Genomic DNA, 21658 nt, shown 5'->3' on the forward strand with positions numbered 1-21658 from the left:
ATGAGGTTATATTAGACTTTTAAATTTTGAAAAGTACAAGCCAACTTTAAAAATCTCTATCTTAAATGCTTTCAAAAGTATCCTGATCTTTTAAAAACTGCAAGTACAAGCACATAGTCTTTTTGATTTACCAAATACAAAATAAAGAACTTGAACTTTTAAAAAACACAAGCACCTCTTCGAAAAACTTTACCAAACCAAACCTGAGTGTGTTCTTGTTCTCTTATGTTTAGAATTACGATCAATTTAAAAGATAAAAAAGGCAAAGAGAGAAATTTATACAAAAGCTAAAATTCAATCATTGTTTGAATGTTTGTATTCGAAAGTATGCTGGTTAGAGTATACTTGATTTTTCTTAACTAGGTTGGATTAGCACTTAGGTGATATACTAAGCATGGGATAGCTTAAATGGTTTACAAGAGTGTGAGTCTTTTGAAATTAGTGATTGCAATCTATTTTTATTATAGTGAAAATTCTACCATTATTGTGGTGGAAACTGAACTTAGGTTATTATAGCTGAATCAGAATATATCGAGGCGTCACTCTTTTTCTTTTTCTTTTTTTATTGTTTCAATTCTGTTATACATTTACGAGATAAAACCAAAAATAATCTCGTAAAATCATAACTTATTTATTCAAGTCTAAAAGTTATTCCATGATTCAACCTCTTTCGATCTCAACTCACTTAGAATTTTCAGTGATACTAAATGCCGCGGATAAGAAACCTGGAAGAGAAAACAAATAATTTTGTGGATTTTTTTTATATTGTAAATGAAAGTGAAAGTGAGATTAGGATTTCTCTTGATTTAGAATCCTATTTTTTTTCTTTTACTTGTTGAGGTTCTTTTGCAATGCATATACTAATTAATTGCAGTTAACTGGTACTAATTAATTATGTAATAAAATTAATTTTATAAGTATTTTTTTTCTTATCATCTTAGTATATTACTATTTAAAAAATATTATTTGTGCATTAAACAATAAATATTTTTTATACTTGTACAAAAATACAGTTATTATTAATTAATTATATATTTAAATTATCTTTTAGTTAACAAAAACAAAGAGAATACGTGTTTGATTATTTAAAAAATGGAGTGTTAGATAAACAATGATTATCTTAAACAACATGAACAATCACTAATTAAATAAAAACACATTACACTTTTAAATTAATTATCTAAATTTAAATATTAAAATAATCATCCATACACTTAATAAAATAAATATTCAATATATTTATTGTTCACAATGTTTAATATTTTCATTGTCTATTTATACTTTTCCTTTAAAAAATACTGATATGAAAATTGTATTTGTTGTAAAGGGGTAACCAAACATTGTTACTATCCTTGTACTACTTTATTTTCTTCTCCTCTGCTCTTCGTATTCTATAGTATACTACTCCTTCAAGACAATCATTAGTGGCTAGTAGTATTATATAATATGTGTAGTTCGTTCCTTTAGAAGAACAATCAACAAATAAACATTGGATTGGAACCTTAATTACCAATTCACAAATTTATCAATGTCAGACCCTAGTTATGCAATTGCAAAGGCTGTGGCTGCTACAGCCGGAGCAATGTTACTTATTGCAGGGATTTTCTTTTACTTGTTCCAAAAATATGCACTTGCTACGTACCCCAAGAGGAACAAATTTCCATGTGATTATGAGGGTATAAGGAAACTTGTTGGCGGCAATGTGAAGGGACTAATTATGGAAGAAAATGGGGTTGATGTTCTTTACATGTTGGACACTGGAGGCAAAGAGTTGGTAACGCGATTCACAAGTAGTAGCTTCAATCCTAGTTTTGAAGATCATGATTTAGAACAAGAAAAGAGAATTGATGTTGTGGTCCAAAGATCCAAAATATCAAAGCCTAAGATGATTCTAGAACCTCCACTTCCTCCACTATCACAAGCTTCACCAAGAATTGATCAAGAGAAGCAAACTCAACCATCACCTCCTCCTCTGCCTCCACCTCCTCCTCCACCACCGCCTCCTCTCCCTCCACTACCACCGCCGCCGGCACCAAAGGCAGTGCCACCTGGTCCACCTCCACCTCCAAAGGCTGGTGGCTTCAGTGCATCATCCTTGAAGCCCCCACCTGTGCCTAAAGGGAAACCAAACAGCCAAAGAACCAAAGAGGGTATTCTAGGAGAGAGCTCAAGAGAGAAGAAGGGTGCCGGCGAAACAAGGCTTAAGCCTCTACATTGGGATAAAGTTATGGCTAATGTTGATCATTCAACAGTGTGGGATCAGATCAACGACGGTTCTTTTAGGTATGTCACACAGGGTTTTAAATTGTGGTTTCATTTGCAGGATGAACCACAACACTTGCAGTGTGTTTTTTGTTTTAATTTTCTTTTGATGCAGCTCGTTGTGGCAATGATTTAATTACACTGCCATCAAATTATATGAATTAAAAAGTGAAAACTTCCATGCAGTAGTTTTCATGTAAAGTTAATAGTTAAAATCATCTTATGACAACTTAGTCAAATATATTAAATTATCTAAGAGTTTTCAATTATCAACTTCATAATATAAAGACAAATCATATACGAGTTTTCAGCGCATTAAAAACACTACAATTGAGGTATCATGAGATTGAAATGGTAATTGCATCTGGAAAATTGTGACAACATGATATGTTCAATTACAGCCTAATGCAAATGTAATGGTGACGGCAACCATAATATGGGTGTTTATTTCAATGATAAAGTTTTATTGGGAAGATAATAATGTGAACTGATAGATAGTTCAATTATATAAATATAAAAAATTATCTAACGGTTCTCAATATCATTTTAACATGAAAAATGTCATCAGAGTAATCATCCCACAATATAGTGGCGACATTATGATGCGGCAATTTGAAACCAGATTGTTATGATTGTTTTTTCTTTGCATTTACAGGGTTGATGATGAGCTCATGGAAACACTCTTTGGTTATTCAACCACCAACAAAACTCAAGAAAGAAACAAAAGTGTCTCAACTTTGACAAAGTCCAACTCCAACACACCAACTCAAATATTCATTTTGGAGCCAAGAAAATCCCAAAACACTGCAATTGTTCTAAGATCACTTGCCACCTCTCGCAGGACTATCGTGGAAGCACTACTTGACGGCCAAGGACTAAGCCTAGAGACGCTCGAAAAGCTCACCAAAATAGCTCCCACACAAGAAGAAGAATCCAAGATCATGCAGTTCAATGGCAACCCTGAGAAGCTTGCAGACGCCGAGTCTTTCCTCTACCACATCCTCAAAGCAGTTCCAACCACATTCCATCGTCTCAAAGCCATGCTTTTCAGGTATACTTATGACTATGAAGTTCTTCAACTGAAAGAATATTTGCAAGCACTCGAAATGGGTTGCCGGGAACTGAGAACTAGTGCTTTGTTCCTGAAGCTTCTTGAGGCAATTCTCAAAGCTGGGAACAGAATGAATGCGGGAACATCAAGAGGGAATGCAAAAGCATTCAATTTGAGTGCTCTTAAAAAACTCTCTGATGTGAAAAGCACAGATGGAAAGACTAGTTTGCTTCACTTCATAGTGGAACAAGTGGTTCAATCAGAAGGTAAAAGAAAAGCTATGTACCAAAGAATCAATGGCGAAAAAGAACACATAATGCTTGGTTTTGCAGCCCTGGATGGGTTAAGAGATGAGGTATCTGAAGCAAAGAAAGCAGCGAGTATAGAGTATCAAACTTTTATCACAATGTATTCCAATCTCAATTCTCATGTTATTGAAATAAAGGAGATTGTAACAAAATGTTGTGGCAGCAGCAACACTAGCGTTGATGGGTGTGGTGGGTTTTTAAAGGAAATGAAAGGGTTCATAGAGGAATGTGAGGAAGAGCTTAAGGTTGTGAAAGAAGAGCAAACAAGGATCATGGATCTTGTGAGGAAAACTAATGGTTATTATCTACCAGGAACATTTTTATCTAAAGATAACGGCAATTTGACGAACCCCTTTGAATTGTTTGTGATTGTGAAAGATTTTGTTGATATGGTGGATCAGGCTTGTGTGGAGCTTAAAAAGAAGATGGAAAAGAAGGGTGTTGTAGGAACAGCAGAAGGTGGATTGGAACCACTACCTTTGTCTCCTTCAAAGAGGGTACCACCTAGATTTCCCAACTTTGATTTATATTTTTCGTCAAATGTGTTGGAATCTACTTCCTTCAGCCAATCAGAAGATGATTCCTGAAGCGTGTTCTTATGCACTTGTTTGTCTCCTTTACATAATATCCTGTTAGACACAAATGCCATTATACGATGACAACGGTTACAACTATGTTTTGTGTATATTAAAAATTAATTATTAATATAAAATGTGTTAAAATATAAATACATATTAAAAATGAATTAAACAATATATATATTTATATATAAATATAAAGTAACAGATTTGATAAGTGATTTCTTTTACACATAATATTTTTATAACAGTTATCTTAACGAATTTTTTTTTTGGGTAGTGTTGTTGTGGCTATCCTCCTTAAAAGTGTTAATTGTTTCTTTTCTTCTTTTAACTTTTAACGTAGGTTGTCATTTTGATTGACTTTGAGACTTAAGAAGGACTAAAATTTAAGGAAGGTGAAATATATTCTTTTAAGTTGCAGTTTCTGTGAAGATTTATGACTGGAAAGATGCTTTGTTATTGATAGTCTTTTGACAAAGAGTAGTAACATGTTACGTCATAGAATTAAAGTGTAGATTGGTTTGCGTTCGAGCAAGGGTGAAAATGAGTCTGGTTGAGTAGAGTTTTGCATTAAATGAGTTTGATTTATCTTGTCAGCTGTGAGTATGCGACCCAAATTTAGGTCTACTAGTTTTATAAATTATAATTTAAAATTAGAAATTGTTGATACAAACATACAGATCAAATGTCAGTGATCGTTTTGACAACAAAATAACAGATGAGAATGGCATCATGGGAATTGACACAAGACGTCCGGATTCAAATAGTGACTAGAATTGTAGAAATGAAGAAAGTTGAACCAAACTGACCGATTGAACCGGTTTAACTGGGAACTGATATCTAATACGACTCGGTCCGTAAATAAAACCGTCTTTTGTAAGAATCGCTAAAGAATCGGAAAATCGTTTGGGAACCGTGAATCAAACCGAACCGAAACCGGACGGTTCTTGGAAGAAGAAGGCGATGGAAAAAAAAAAAGACAGCGGACCAAAAAAAAGGAAAAAGAAGATGGCGGTGGACGCCGGAACAGGCGCAGACGGTGAAGGTGGCAGAACGATGATTGAGAGGGGAAGCAAAAATCGAGAAAGATGGGGAAGGAGAATACTATAAGGCTATAACACAATATAGCACAAGACAAATCAAAACGAGAATCAAGGAGAGTAAGTTTCAATAACAAGCATTTATAAAGTTTTAAACATCCAAGGAAGGATTAAAGCAACAAGGACCTCAAGCCTTGCAAAGAAAAATGGAAAATGCTCCTTGGCGGCCACTGCAAATATTATGAGAAGAAACAGCCACACATAGATTCTACTCGGGCAATTGAAATATGCGGGTTAGTAATTGAAGGAGTTCTAGCTTCTAGGCTTTCTCTTTTGTGTTTCTGGGCTGACAAGAAGAAATTTTTTTTCCTAATTTAAGCAAGATTTGTCGTCTTCTTTTTTTCTTTCTTTTTTTGGTTTCCTTTTAAAAAATTTTTTTTATTACTCATGACCAAGAAAAACTTTTTTCATTATTGTATATACGTACGTTTTTTTATAGAAGTATTTTTTATTTTTTAATATAATAAATTATATTTATTTTATAGATAATAATATAGTACATGTACATCTAATTTAAACTAAATGTATATATAAATTAAAAGATATAAAAGAATGCACTTATTTTTAAATAAAAAAAATTTACAAATTAAGATAATTAAATTAATATCTTTTGTGTGTTGTTATTCTTTATTATTTTATTACATAAAATATATAATATCATAAATTTTATACATATATAAACTTTGATATTTAATTATTTTATTTTTTATTTAATTCATGTATTATACTTATATGAGATTATAAAATTTAATTGATTTTGTATTTTTAATTTATAGAATTTTTAAATTTATATTATTATATATTTATGTTTTTTTTGTATTATATATATTTTTATATATTATTTTATTATTATTCGATTTTTTTATTGAACCACAATTAAATTAGTTGAATTTCTAAATCGGTAAACTAATAATTAGAATGGTTTGATAACCGGTTCGATTTTTAGCACCTTCATAAAAAGTGAGATGCAATTAACACGTGAGAATAAATTTGATTTTAATGGATAAGTATTAGCTTAAACTAGGAGTGTATATGAATCGGTCTGAATGTAAAATTCTGATAAATTAATTAATTATAAAAAAAGAATTGAAAAATTAAAATTTTATAATTTGAGAGAGAAAAAATAATTAAGATAAAAATTAAAGCGCTAATCTTAAAAGTTTTGATTTAAAATTGGACTAACGAGCTAAAAGAATTAAATTGGACTTTACTTGGGCCCAAGACCCAAATCCACACATTGACACCCCTCTCTTAGCATGAAAATGGATCCTCTCTATTTTTTTAAATGAAGAGAATAAAATGTGATCTCTTACCTTTAATTTTATAAGTGGGACCAGAAATTAATAAGAGAGAAAATAATAAATGGTGAGATCACACACTGAACACTATCCAGTTTTCTTCCATTAGAGATGATCCACTCCCTCTTAGCACTCATTTTAGCACCATTTCATCATTTTGGAGGGAGAGAGGCACTAATGAGCCTTAACTCATGTGGCATATATTTTCCTTTCTTACTACGAGGTCTCTGGTTCGAGTCTCATCTAGTGCAAAGTGTAAACTTAACCAAAAAAAACAAAGAAAGAAAGAGGTAAGTAAGTAAACACGAGTTAAAATCTTGTTAATTTGGCTATTTAAAAGTATTTTTTAATGTGGGTAAAGAAGATAACTGTTAAGAGAAGCTCGGTAAAACAGAGATTTTTTTCTTTATAAATAGGAGAATCAAGAGGTTCCAAAAGTCACACTAATGCCAAGAAAGATTATAAAGTGCAAATGTATGTGATTATTAGGAGTCAATTTATTTTTTTTAATATTTTACTTCAATTTAATTCTTTTTTATTCAATTTTATGATATTATTCTTCATTTTTACTCACTTATATGTTTTCAATTACTTCAGTTCTGTTTAATATTACTTTAGCTTTTGTTCGTGTTAAACATTCCTTTGTGCAAGTTTATCATAATTAATGCAAAAATTCATTTTTCCACTATTTGTAAAGTTAATGTTGATACTAAAGTCGATAAGTCTTGGATTGAGCTTATTTTTTTAGAGGAGTAGTATCTGTTTTTTGAATTGAGATCACTAATACAAACATGATCCACACCTGTATCGAAGTCGAACAAAAATAAAGCGAAACAAATTGGCACACCTGGTAGGACTTTGGACTAAGTTTAATTTCTAACTTTATATTCGATTACATAGTGGAGAGATAATAAGTATGTCTGATAGATCTTCTACTTCGACGAAAGGGTTGATTAGAGACACTGGACATGCTGGGAGACCAGCATAAGGTACGCAAATGTTGAAGCTGCCTCTCGAACCATCAGCAAAGGTCGAAAAAAAGAGGACTCATAGTATTTGTGTTTTAATAATTGAGTATAGAGACAAACTTGCAAATTTGTTATATACTGCAAAGTTAGAGATGACTATATGGAAGAATGAAGTTGGGCTAAATATTAATAAAATATTAATTGAACATGTAGCTAGAAGTGAATTTTTTAAAGCAGTGAGATACGGAGATCATAATATTATGGTTAGAGGGTCAAATGTTGTTGTATGTGTGAATCTACTATGCAAAGAATGTACATATCTTAAATGGCAAATGACTGAAATTTTATGTCCACATGTTTGTGTTGCAATCAAAATATTACATGGCAACATCTACACCTATGTGGAGTAGTACTATCTGAAAAGCTCACAAGAAAAGATTTATGCGAATAATATGATCCCAATTGAAACTCATGACGTGCCTGATGTCAACAACTTGATTCTAACAAATTGAAAAAATAATATTTTTCTCATGTCACCTACAATAACTCGTCCTCCAGAAAGACCATACAAAAAGCTCCAAAAGTCACAATTTCAAGATGTGAGTGTTAACAAATGTAGCCAATGTGATTAGAATGATCATAATCGTTCTAAATGTAGAAATCCTAATCCAAAAAGAATATGAGTTGTTTTGGATAGTTCTAACTTTATAGATTGTCACATTTAGAATTACAATGTTAATGTTTTTTAAGATATGCATATGAAGTGATTCTACTTTGATTTTAGTTGTATTTGTGAAAGTCTGCACTTGAATTTTGTAGTTTTACTTTGATTTTTAATTATATTTATGTAATCTTACACTTGAATTTTGTAGTTTTAGGTTGATTTTAATAGCGTTTGTGCAAATATGCACTGGAATTATGCATCAAGTTTGGCTTAGTTCTATTATGCAATTCTACAATCAAATGACAAAATTCTTTAATTCTGCATTAAAATTGTTGCACTTAGTAAATAAAAATCTGCAATTCTACATTAATTCTATGATTTTGCACTAATATTCTGTAATTTTCTACACAAACTCTACAACTTTGCACTAAAATTGTGTAACTATCGTCATAGTTAAACAAAAGAATTTTAGAAAAAAAAACATTTTTTTATAAAATTTTCAATTAATATTTCATTACAAGTCAAACATCCAATGAATAATTGTGCTTCTATTTCAGTCTTCCAATAAAATTAGACCACTCTAATATTTTCATACCACTATTTCTTATGCTTCATTGTACAAGTACACTGTAAAAAAATAACAATCATTAAGTACAAATACATTGCAAAAAGTGTAACTAAAGGATTGATCAAAACCAGAACAATCTTCTTCTAACACTCCATCATGATCTAACATTGCATTCTTATTCTTAGTCTAACTGAAGTCCCAAACACTTCATTGCTCCAATAGTTATCATCTTGCATGTATTCCTAAAGACTGGGGTCAAGCTATTGCCCCTACAACAAACACTGAATATGATGCACAGAGGGACCAATAGTTGGTTAAAACCTTACTTTAGAAACAGAAATTCCATCTTCAAAATTACCGAAGACATCCTGCAATTTTTTTTGTGTAAACATAATCAAGAGTCATGATATATAATCTGGTTCTTCTAATTAGACAAATGGAAAAAAATGCTACAATCATAAACAACGCCAAAACATTGTGTTTAAAGTCCATAAAAAAATGTTCAACACAACTTTAGAAACAAAAGCTAATCCATCTTTATTTTTAGTCTTATACCAAACACACCTTATTGAACATAAACCCTTCAAATTCAGATTTATTCATTTATTAATGTATTTTTTAATATAGACAACAAATGTTATTAGAGTTGTTACTAGGGCTAAAGATAACGCTCTTAACATCGTTCATCAATAATGTACTACTATATTCATTAAAAAAAACTGTAACTTAGATTTTATTTAATCCATATGCCCTTATGACTTGAAAGAAACAAAATTAGAAATCACATAATTATTAAAATGAAATCACATAATCACAAAAGAACGATGACCGACGTGGGAGGAATGAGTTTTACCGTCGGCGGAAAGCTTCAAAAAACAATTTTGTCCGAAGATGATTCTATTGACGTTATAAACTTATAATTGAAATATATTTCCTGTTAAAATTAGAACAAAAAATTGAGTAAAACAATATGCAAGTTCTTTTCACATTTCTGAGCCACCACTTTTCATAATTCATAATACTCTTAATTTATTGTTTCGGCGTTTTGGGTGAATTAGTAGACAAGTGGTTAACTATGACAGGTTGAATCCAATATCATTTTTCGGTACGCAAGTCTCCAATAGGAGCCCAAAACAATATTCTTCAATTGTTGTAACTTTCCAAGTCAACTTCCACCCTGACCAAAAAATAAAGGAGTCAACTTCCACGAGTCCTCCTCTTTAGTTTTCTTTTATCAGTGAGACAATTTCTATATTTAACTCTCCCTTTTGTGAGATGCAACAAGAAGAAACCAAGCAAGCAAAGCAGAGAAGAAACATCAAACATGGCTGCTGCTGTTGGAATCACAGAATTTATTGGAGCAGAGATGATTGAGAAGGCAATTTCTTTGGCCTGGAAGGCTCACAAGACACCAGAAAAACCTTTCATTCTTGAAAAGAATCGCAAAGGGGACCCTCAACAAGTGTTCATCAGCTTCCCAGCATCAGGTTCTGCAAAAGATTGGTACTCTCAGAAGCCTTTTGGGGAAGTCCCAATAGACCTTGATCTGTTCCCATCACTTAAAAGCATTGGTTACAATGATGCTGCTAAAGTAAATGAAGCTTTTCAAGGAAGGTTCCAAGCCATTTTGTCCAAGCCGTTACTTGAAACTGAGGTATTAATTGACCATAGTAGATAGTTTAGCCTAAGATCTACTATCCTATTAATTAATTTTTCATATATCACCTGGATTTGGAAATTAAATAATTAACTGTTTTCATTTTTAAAAACTATTTCCCTTTGTTAAATAAAGCACATAAATTTTGGAATGAATCTGTAGGTGAAAGATGCAATGGATAAAAAGAGGCAAATAGTATTTACAGGGCACTCTTCTGGTTCCCCAATGGCCATTCTAGCAACCCTTTGGACCTTGGAGAAGTACCCATCCACAAAATCCAACGGTAGTGTACCTCCAATTTGTGTAACTTTTGGTTCTCCTTTAATTGGTAATCATATTTTTTCTCATGCTACAAGGAGAGAAAATTGGTCCAACTTCTTCATGCACTTTGTCATGAGATATGACATAGTACCTAGAATCCTCCTTTCTCCACTCTCTTCTTTTGATCAACGATTTGAAGCGGTTTCGCAGTTCTTCAATCCCAACCACAAACTCAAGTCTTTCATGAGCGAATCGGTTGGAAGATCCTCACACACCTCTGATTTCTTTAGTGTTGTGATGTCTAATGCTGCAAAAGTTACAAGCCATGCTGTTTCTAAGTTAATAGGTACCCCAGATTCAACACTTGAAATTATTGCAAATTTCGTTCCATTAAGCCCTTATAGACCCTTTGGAACCTACATTTTCTGCACCGGAAATGGAAAGCATGTTGTTATTAGAAACCCAGATGCAGTTCTGCAGATTTTGTTTTTCTCTGCTCAATTAAGCACCGAAGCAGAAGTTGCTCAAGTTGGCAGTAGAAGCCTACAGGAACATAGAACCAAACTGCAACTAAACTTTGGAAAGGAGAATTTTGTGTTCTTGGAGCAGGACCAACTTGAGAAGGTTCCATTGACTGATGATGGCTCAAAGGATGATATTAGCATGGCCTTCAATGATCTTGGCCTGGTAATTCTTTACTTTCACTATATTACTTGGATTAAGATAAGTATGGTATTAAAAGATTTGCATAACATTAATTACCATTTTTCTACTAAGAATTAACACAAGGAAAGAGAGCCAATGACTTCCTAATTAAGTGACAAAGTCAATTAAGAAAGAAGGGTTCCAAACAATATAATCCTTCATTTTGTGCACAACCTCAACACAAAGAATCTAACCTATCAAGATTTTTCTTATTATCTAACAATTCCTCATGTTGAAATCTCAGAGCCCAAGAGCAAGATTGTGTCTTCGAGCAGCAGCAGGGTTAGAGAAACAAAGACTGAAAAACGAGGAAAGAATGAAAGAGAAGATAGACTCTGATGAGTTCGAGGAAAAAATGAAGGAACTGGAGAAATACAAACAAGTGATGGAACTTAAAAACATTTGCTACTACGATGCCTTCAAGAAGCAAGAAAGCTCTGAGGACTTCCAAGCAAATGTGAAGAGGCTACAGCTGGCAATGTTGTGGGACGAGATAATGGAAAAGCTAAGAAGTTATGAACTGCCAGATGAGTTTGAAGGGAGAGCTGAATGGGTCGAACACGCGAAGCGATTTCGGAGGCTAGTCGAGCCTTTAGATGTCGCCAACTACTACAGACACTTGAGGCAAATTGAGGCTGGTACTTACATGCGTAAGGGAAGGCCAGTGCGGTATAAATTCACTCAAAGGTGGCTTGAACATGCGGAGGGATGTAAGTTTGAAGAAGAGTACTCTGAATCATGCTTTTGGGCCGAGGTGGAGGATCTTTCCCACATAACAAATAATGCCACTAGTATTGTTAATGGTTCATTTGATAAAGATGTTTTGGATCGAACTCAGCAGAGGGTTGCGAGATTGGTGGCTAGGATAGATGTATGGATTGACAATAAGGTGCTAGATAAGGATGTGTTATTGGAGGGTTCTACTTTGATGAATTGGTGGAATTCTCTACCATCGCAATATAGGAATGGCTCGAGCATTAAGAGTCTTGTCAAGTGTAAAGAAACAAGGTGAGAAGAAGCAAACATGTATGAGCAATGAAAACTTTAGATGCTTTCATATTTATGCAGGGTTCTTTACATGAATAAATTAAAAAGAAATAAAATTACGTGACTCTTTTTATTCCTAAAATAATTTGGTTACATCCATGTTTTCTTTTATTGTATATAAATCGTAATTATGAACGAAAATTTATGGCTAAGCAATCCAAGAGTAAATTGTGATTTTGTTCTAGGATTTATCCATGATTTTAAAGCAAAGAAAAAGAATATAAATTATGGTTCTTATCCACAATTTATAACAAGTAGCAATTGAAAGAAAATTGTGGTTAAGCTTCACAATTTAAGAAAGGTCGTAAATCCCAAATTTAGATCACGATTTATAGAGGTTGAGCTTCTATAAATTCAGAGCACTACCTCGAAGGGAAACAGACTAAAAATATCACTTGGTAGCCACATTTTGTAGTCATGGTTGAGAGTTTGTGATTGTGTATTACAGGCAAAATTGAACAAATCGTAGATGAAATATGTACAAAATTTTTAAAAAGTTCGGATTTTAAAAGTAAAGGATTTTTTTATTTAACATTAAAATACAATAGTTTTTGAAAGGGTTAACTACTGAAATCGTCCTTAAGGTAAAGGGTGAAAATTAAATTCGTCCCCAACCTTTTTTTGTTATTAAAATCATCCCGAACGTTGAGAAACACTTTAAAATCATCCTTCCCTACTTAAAACAAAATTTTTGGACACTTTTGCCCTTGTAGTCGTTAGTGTCTGTTGCAGCTTTTAATTAATAAAATTAATTTATTTGTTTATTTATTTAATTTTATAAAATCGTGGTTTGGGGAGGGTTGGGATTAAATCAGAGCTGTCATCCCTAACCAAAGAAGCAGAGCAGGAGATAGGGCTTGCGATGGTGAGTGGAGCCATGGCTGTCGAGAGCTCACGGTCGTGTCGGAGTAGGCCGTTTGCGCAGAAAAGGGAGTTTGTGTGTTGACATGGGGAGAGACCCGTGCTTAGAGTTTCGGGAACGAGGAACAACCCTGGGCGACGATTTTGGGGGTGTGTCTACTATGATGTTAGGGATTTAAGTTTCTGTAACTGGGTGATGGCAATGTATTGTTTGTTCTGGACACTGATTCTGGTGGGTTGCTGCAGATCCAAGAGGAGTGTGATTTCTTCCGATGGGCAGACCCAGAAGCAGACAGTGACGATCCTCATGTTGCAAGGATGAAGAGGAAAGTTGTGGCCATGAAAGCAAAAGTGAGAGACATTGAGTGAAAATTCAAAGTTGCTGCAATGTTAGGGATTTTTGGGTGGGTGGTGTTATTTTGCTTCTGGTGGCAAATTTAGTTTAATCAGAGGCAGGGGGTAGCATGTGTGATGCTGTTGAAGTATGGTTGATGAAATTAGGGGAGAATTTAGGGTGCAGTTTGGATTTGTTTGATTGGGTCTGAGTTATGTAAATTGAGTTGTACTGGGTGTTGAATGAACATGTGGGTTTGGTTGAGGATTTTGGTGATTAATTATGTGAGTGAAATGATGTCTTTGTAATTTGATAATTAATTGGAAAGAAAAATTTATATGTTAGCCTGAAAATTGTGATTGATGAGTTGTGTTAATCAACTTTACAGCATATTAACTTAAAGGTGGAAATTCATTAAACAGAATCAGAATAATATTAGGCAGAACACAACTATGTGTAATTGATTAATAAGCATAGCAAAATAACACCAAAAGGTGGAAACTTCAGTCACCATGAATTCCATTACATGGACACAGAACAAAATATAGTCTGTAGGCTAAGGAAACAACAACAAAATCAGGGGATTCCTAGGATATCCAGAAACCTAGAGCAAGACTATTGCTCACTAAGAAAGTTGAATCACAAACCATGTTGTGTAAGTTTCAAACAAACCAAAATAAGTGTCACACATATTGTGTCTACTCAATCAAAAGTACATTAATAACAGCACAACTCAAATTTTTACAATAATCTAAAGTTTTCTCCAAAGTCTTGGTGGAAGTTTTGCCATGAGCTTCAGCTTTCTTGGAGATACATGAAATGGAATTCTATGGCTGAAGGAGACAGTCCTGGCTGGTTGGCTGGAGCTAGCTGCACCCATCTCCTTTGGTGGTGGTGGTTGCTGTATGCTGCTTCTGGTGGGCTTTTTCTTGGGCCTTCGGTGGAGAGTACCTGCTGGTGGACTGTTGGGCCTAGTTGAGGATGATGTGGGCTTGGACCTGGGTTGGGTTGAGTTGGGTTTAGATGTTTTGGTGGCTAGTTGGGATTGAGATGATGATCTAGACCTGGTGGACCTCCTCATACCTCCACTTGCAAATGGCATAACAGGCTGTGATGAAGCCTTAGAACTGGTCATGGGTCTGCTAGATGAAGGCTTCCTCCCTCCTCTAGTTCTCTTGCTAGCAGCTTGACTAGGTTGTTGGGCCTGAAACACATTAAAGAATGTAGTTGATAAATAAATGATAATGTAACCCTAACATACATGAAATACACACACTTACATCCAAGGATGGCTTCTTGCATCCTTCCCTCTTGTGTCCAGATTCAACTGTAGTCCAGGAAATTTCTTCCTGAAGTTGCTGTAAAGATGGCGGACACAGAACCTATGGTCTACTCCTGGAATGACTTCATCGAAAGCAGGCAAGAGACCCTAACAGAGCAGGTAAAATTGTGTAACATTACAATAATTGTTTGAATAAAGGAGAAAAGCTTCAATATCCAGAATTTAAATATATGTATCAACCAATATATTTATCAACCAATTTATTTATCAAACATGATATTTATCAAACAATATATTTATCAACCAATTTACCTTCTGCTGATCAGACATGAAGGTTGTTTTCCCAATGATTTCAACTCCAAACATCAATTAGCAGCCGGAGAAATCACTTCCAGGTGTCTTTAGTCTCTGCCTCCACAACGGCATACGCGATTGGAAGCATTTGATCATTAGGATCCCACCCTATCGCTGTCAACAACTGCCCTCCTTGAGGTGTCTTTAGAAAACACCCATCCAATCCCACAAACTTTCTACACTGCAGGAAGCTCTTCTTGCAAGCAGCTAGACACACATATACCCTTTGAAATATGCAATAATTGTTTAACCCCTGGTGCTGGTCCTCAACCTCGAAATCAGGGGACCTCTGGACTTTGAGCGTGACTGATGACCCTGGATTAGCCCGTAGCAGCTCTGAGCAGTAGTCAGCAATCCTTTTGTACTGCTTCCGGTAAGCTTCCTGAATCTTATCCAATGAAGCTTGTCTAGACCTAGCTGCCATTGAAGTTGTCACTGTCAAATTCCATTCCCTTTGTGCCTTGTTGACCAGGTCCTTTATCTTCACCTTTGGGTTACCTTCCACTTTCTTCCTAAATGCCCTACTCAGCCAACCAGTATGCAGTATCCCTATCCTGTGTGACTGGCCACAGGTATGCTTAAGGTTCATTGACCTAAGCTGCCAAGTCTCTTCCTCACTCATTTTTGCTGCGTATAACCAAAACGGACAACCCTCTTGACAAACAGCCCTCACTCTCACCAAGTCAAGCTTGGCATACCTCAATTCCCTTCTTGTTTGCACTGCATAAGTTGTAACAGTGTCCTTGAATTCCTCCCTTGAAGCATATACAGTTCCAACTTCCCATTTGTAACTTGTCATGTCTTTCACATCTCTATGTATTGGATATCGACTAGCTTCATGGTTATCATCATCCTCACTGTCCTCTTTCTCTGAATCACCACCCACTTCATAATCCACATCAATTTCATCACTATTGAACCCTTCCTCATCACTGAAATCACCTCCTGCATCCCCTTTTCCTTTATCAACCCGATTACCATCAGTCCCACCTCGTACTTCATCAAATCCACTCTCATCATCGTACTCCTCTTCACTGTCTGTAAACATCACATCATCTGCATTGTCAACCTCATCAGCAGATGGAATGAAATCCTCATCATCGCTATCATCATCACTATTCGATTTAACCTGCTCCTCCGGGTTCAATTTATCTCCTTCATCAACCTTCTCCACATTGTCCCTTTCCACCTCCTGACCCTGTTCATCTTGAAATACCACCAACTGCTTCTCATTATGTACCTCTTTATCATTGCCCCTCTCCGCCTCCTGACCTTGTTCACTCTGGCCTCCAACATCAAGAAATCCTACTTCGGAAAATTCTTCAACATCCTCAACCCTATGGACCACATAGAGCTCAACATGACCCCTCTTTCCCGTTATTTTACACATCTCAATGGCATTTCTGTCTCCATCAAATAACTTCAGATCCTTCTCTAACCATTCAGAACTTGGGTCCTTATACCAAAAACTTGAAATTTTTTTCTTTGTGTACCCAAACTGTCCCACCTCAGCATATGCCTCAAAAACAGACCAGCAATCCATATTAATATCTTCGATCAATGTCCTTTCCTCCCCTATATACTCCAATGTACCATTGTCATATCCAAATCTACCACCATGGTAGACACTCAGGTTAAAGGTTCCCATCACCTAAAACCTACAAACATAAATCACACCTAAATCCCATTTGTAAACCAACGAATACCCATGAGTGATTATGTAGTTCAAGCTCGAAAAAACCGAAACAAATACTGCACACGTACCTGATTTGAGATGACTGCCACGAGAACGAGCTCCTCTCCCACTCTTTCCCATACAATGCAAACGCAGTGACGCTACTAAATCAGGCCAGATATCATTATGTTAGGGCATCATTGAAGGTGAAGAATCAATTTTCCTTGGGGTAACGTTACTCGGAGAAGGAACCCCTTTCGCGGGAATAAAACACCAAGCGTCAATGGGTCCAGAAGCAAAATTGTAATTAAAATTTTTTAATGCACTTGAGGATGATTTTAAAGTATTTCTGAGCGTTTGGGATGATTTTAATAGCAAAAAAACGTCGAGGACGAATTTTATTTTCACCCCTTACCTTAGGGACGATTTCAGTACTTAACCCTTTTTGAAATATGTAACGCGTAAAAGATTTACCATATTATGCAATATATTACATCCTGATTACTGAGACCTGAAGAAATAAAAGAGCACATCCTGAGTATTTAGCAATCAGAGGAGCTTTTTTGAGTGGAGAAAGTATTTTTAAGATCTTTATGATCTAAGATTCTCTATAAATCATGGCCATCAAATTTTGAATCAATGGTTCAGATTTAAAATTTTTATTAATAATATAATAATTATATATATGTTTAAATATTTTTATAAATACTTTTATTTTAAAATTATATTTTTGTCCTTTTTTTCATCTTTTTTCCATCACCCCCTCTTGCCAGGGACGTCGCTGAAAGGAGGAGCAGAGCCGCCACGAGGAGCCGTAGTCACTTGGCACTTGGAATCCTCCAGAAGCTTCTAGAAGGCCTGAAAACAGGCGAAAAGCCGACAAGCAAACACCGTAGCTCCCTCCTACAAATAACCGACATAGTCCTTGCGGAGCTTGACGAGAAGAGCCTCTTCCCCAAACACGGCTTCTACATCAAGCTATCCGATTCCTCGCACTCCATCTACGCCGCACTCCCTTCTGACCAACACGACTTCGTTTTGAGCAACAAGATGCAGCTCGGCCAGTTCATCTACGTTGACAGGCTAGAACTCGGTTAGCCCGTTTCCATCGTTCTGGGCGCCAAACCGCTTCCTGAAGGACACCCTCTTGTTGGAACTCCTGAGCCTTTGATGGGTTTAAGAGAGAGGGGTTCACACAGAAAAAAAATTTCGCTTCTGTCCCAAGGCGAGGCTCTTGGGAAACTGTATCCTCTCCCATGGTTGTTTAGCTTGTGAACTTGGATTTTGACCAGTGTACCCCTGTTAAGGAATCTGTGGTCGAAAGTGTCAGTTCTTTTATCTCGCCGTTGGTTAGAGTCAGGGCTGGTGGAGGTGGTGGTGGATACGGAGGTGGGGCCGTCATGAAGGGGGATACAACAGAAATGTTCGTAGCGGCAGTGGCTACGGAGAAAAAAATGTGAGAAGAAGAAGAAAATGGGAGAAGAGGAAGAAGATGAGGGCATTTATGTAATTTACTATTTTATTTTATAAACTTTTTCTTTTAAGATCACCAAAGACCTGAATATACTTTCCCCACCTAAGACAAAGCCTCCATCGAACATCTCTTATGTAAGGCCGGCAATGGGTAGGGTAAGGTAGCATTTGGACTCTACCCTAACCCTACTCGCGGGTTGAATTATTTTTTAAATTCTACTCTACCCTACCCACGGGTTGAGAATTTCTCAACCCTAATCCTACCCGCACCCTAAAATTCTAAACCCTATCCTACCTGACTCTATCTGCAGAAAAATAAAAAAAAATTTAAGCAAATATAAAATTCAACAATTCCAAATTGCATACATATTAATAAAATAGAAAATAAAATATTAAGTTTAAATTAAAAACAAAAATAATAAAATCTTAAAGAAATCTAACATAAAATTACAAATAATATGATCATCAACTAGTTTAGTAGTTATTTTAAATTTTTATAAGAAAAAAATTATGGGTTCAACACTCACTTTTTTCATTACATATATAATTTATCACTAAACTATCACTCAAATTTTGAATCTGGGTTTTTAACTCTTTTTTTTTTTTTTTTAAAACCTTTAAATCTATAGCCACCAGGAGTTCTTACGTTTGGACCATTATTACCTTTGGGAACATCATCAAGCTAGCCTTACTGCCCGAATTCCAGGGTCTTACTGCTACAGTTCCTTTAAGTAATAAGGTTAAACGGCCTGTACTTCCAGATTTAAAGTATTGTTTCTTATATACAAAAGGAACAGTGAATAAGAACATTAACAATAAATAAGAATGTGAACAATAAAATCCCAGATCCATGAATTTCAGAGAAAGTTTAATGATAATATGTATATTCTCTCTGAACCAAAGGAGGGCTATGATATCAGATTTTATGTAATCATGTCTAAACTCTTTCGCTCTCTCTCTAGACGCCTTTCCTTTTCTTCACCATCCTCTTCTTCCTCCTCTCCAATCCATTCTTCTTCCAATCCCCTTACTGAGAAAGTTACTCGCCCTGAGGAACTTTCCCCCAAACACAATATCTTTGAAGAAGAAGTCTGCTTCGAAGATATCAATCAAGCCATTGACAATTGGGAAATACCCAAAATCCCTCAAGATGAGTTATATGTCCCTGAGGATAACAAGAGAAAATCTGATTATATCATCAAAACGGCTGAAAACAATATTCCTCTAGGACCCGATTCCGGTGAGGAATTCCATCTTCTGACTAAACAATCAGTTAGAGAACATGCCCGCCACTACAGATATCTTCACATAGGGTGTGTCCAAGTTGCAGTTAAACCACTCATCCGAGAAGGTTTGAATGCCTCTATCCTCATGTGTCTTAGAGACATCAGACACAATGACTTCCAAGACTCCTTAATCGGAACAGTTGAAACAAGTCTAGGACATGGTCCAGTTTACTTCAACTGTTTCCCAAACAAGACGGTCAGCCTGTTAGACCTTAACATTCTTGACTCTCTTTTCCTAAACATCCGAATTCATGGTCTTAACATGAAAGAAGGTTCCATTCCAGCCGCTTTAATCTATAGGATTCAATACAAGGTCATGAACACTTGTAACTCCAGAGTCCTTCTTAAGTCCCAAGATCGTGAAACCACTTTGTTTGTCACAGACATGACAAAGGCCAACGTTATGATCCCAAGGCTCATAAGATGGGATGAAATTGACCTCCCACAATCATGGTCAATTGACCGAGCCATTCCAACGCAACCTAGACAAGCACCTCTTTTACGAGAAGTAAAACAAGATGAATCAGGGAAAGTAGAGATTTTCTTTGATAGACGAAACTCTTTTTCTTCCAGATCTGAAGCAGGAACTTCTAATGATTTTGCTTCAGCAAGAAGATCTTTTTCAGTAACTTCCCAATCTCAGTTTTCAAAAATGTCAAGACCAGCTAATTCTGAAATACATATTTCTGGATTACAAAACAATTCAAACATTTCTCAAGCAGTTTACCAAGAAGATGATGGTGATGTAGAATTTGAAGTTGAATCTTCTATTCCATCCCATCAATCTCCAACATATTCTTTTTTGAATGGTAAATGAATAACACGGAATTTACTATAAACAGAGAAGCCTTACTTAAAAACCTTAACTCTAAAGAGTATGACCTCCAAAGAGAATGGTATTTAAGTAATTATACAGCTTCTCAAATTTCATCATTCAAAGAAAAATATTACAAATTTTTAAATGATGTTAGATTGCATATCCCTTTTTTTGAATGGTTTCATGCTTATTCCATAAAAAACAACATTGAGTATCCTTTTAAAAATAAACAAACTTCATTTTCAGCAAATGTTATTTCAACATGGAAAGTCAAAGATGGGAATTTAGTTAGATCTGAGTTTCCTCCAAAAGGAGCTTTTATTATTTCAAATACGGAAGGACATAATCCTGTTATGGCCTCTCCCTTTAAAACAAAGAATATAGATGAAGCTGTCGCCCCTAAAGATATTAAAAATCTCATTGAACAATCAAATTATACCAACAAATTTTTACAATGCTTGGGTGACAACCTTTCATCCTCCGGATCTACTTTCTCCTTGACAAATGTTTCTGAAACATCTACTTCTAAAAGTATCGAGAAACCTCTTTTTAAACCTTTTAAAATAAGTAGCAAGGCTAAGCAAAGTCTTAAAACCTCCATTTTAAAACAACAATCTAGTGATTCGGAAGTTATTCAAAAGATTGACCAACTTTTGAGTCGTTTTACTACTATCCCTGAAACTCCTACAAACTCAGGTGAATCTACTTCTCGTATTCAAACACGCGCTTCTAAGGCTATTAATGCCCTTGGCCTTGAGTCTAATGAATCTTGCTCTGAGCAAAGTGATGATTCTGGCAAATCATCCCTCAAGATCAGTCCCATTCTGACCAACTCCCTAACCAAGTGGAAGGGTTTAACTAAACCCTCTACGTATGGTTATAATCGTGTATCCGCTCCAGATCTAGCTCTTGAAGAAAGAGAACTAGGTTTTGTTAGCTTCAATGCCAATAATGTCTATGAATGGAATATAGATGGCAAAACGGAATATAATATCATGAGTATGCTCCAGCACATGACAATGGTAGGTACAGCCTATCAAGCAGCCCATGACACCTCTGAAGAAGCTATAGCCAATGTTATTGTTTCTGGGTTTAGTGGCCAGCTG

The 21658-nt window shown here is 35.3% G+C and overlaps 3 protein-coding genes across 3 annotated transcripts; all 3 read left to right on the forward strand.

Annotated features, from left to right (window-relative positions):
- Positions 1-1507: 1507 nt before the first annotated feature.
- LOC130981417 (formin-like protein 4) lies at positions 1508-2393 on the forward strand. Its single transcript, XM_057905018.1, has 2 exons — positions 1508-2283; positions 2378-2393. Exons 1-2 carry the CDS (start codon positions 1529-1531, stop codon positions 2391-2393), a joined length of 771 nt encoding a protein of 256 aa, XP_057761001.1. The 5' UTR covers positions 1508-1528.
- Positions 2394-2820: 427 nt separating this feature from the next.
- LOC130981418 (formin-like protein 8) lies at positions 2821-4279 on the forward strand. Its single transcript, XM_057905019.1, has 2 exons — positions 2821-2831; positions 2918-4279. The coding sequence occupies exons 1-2, from the start codon at positions 2821-2823 to the stop codon at positions 4206-4208; spliced, it is 1302 nt and encodes a 433-aa protein (XP_057761002.1). The 3' UTR covers positions 4209-4279.
- Positions 4280-9977: 5698 nt separating this feature from the next.
- On the forward strand, positions 9978-12484 carry LOC130982140 (protein EDS1-like). The gene is made up of 3 exons (XM_057906012.1): positions 9978-10454; positions 10620-11405; positions 11668-12484. Exons 1-3 carry the CDS (start codon positions 10125-10127, stop codon positions 12433-12435), a joined length of 1884 nt encoding a protein of 627 aa, XP_057761995.1. The 5' UTR covers positions 9978-10124; the 3' UTR covers positions 12436-12484.
- The last annotated feature ends 9174 nt before the right edge of the window (positions 12485-21658 follow it).

The sequence above is a fragment of the Arachis stenosperma genome, chromosome 5 (genome assembly GCF_014773155.1).
Source record: "Arachis stenosperma cultivar V10309 chromosome 5, arast.V10309.gnm1.PFL2, whole genome shotgun sequence".
In the NCBI taxonomy this organism is placed as follows: Eukaryota; Viridiplantae; Streptophyta; class Magnoliopsida; order Fabales; family Fabaceae; genus Arachis; species Arachis stenosperma.

Bases quoted from the DNA above. Each gene is read 5' to 3' on its own strand.
- LOC130981417 (XM_057905018.1), top strand. From the start codon at position 1,529: ATGTCAGACCCTAGTTATGCAATTGCAAAGGCTGTGGCTGCTACAGCC.
- LOC130982140 (XM_057906012.1), top strand. From the start codon at position 10,125: ATGGCTGCTGCTGTTGGAATCACAGAATTTATTGGAGCAGAGATGATT. The intron at 10,455-10,619 runs GTATTAATTGAC...ATGAATCTGTAG, and splicing joins AGCCGTTACTTGAAACTGAG to GTGAAAGATGCAATGGATAA. The intron at 11,406-11,667 runs GTAATTCTTTAC...TTGAAATCTCAG, and splicing joins CCTTCAATGATCTTGGCCTG to AGCCCAAGAGCAAGATTGTG.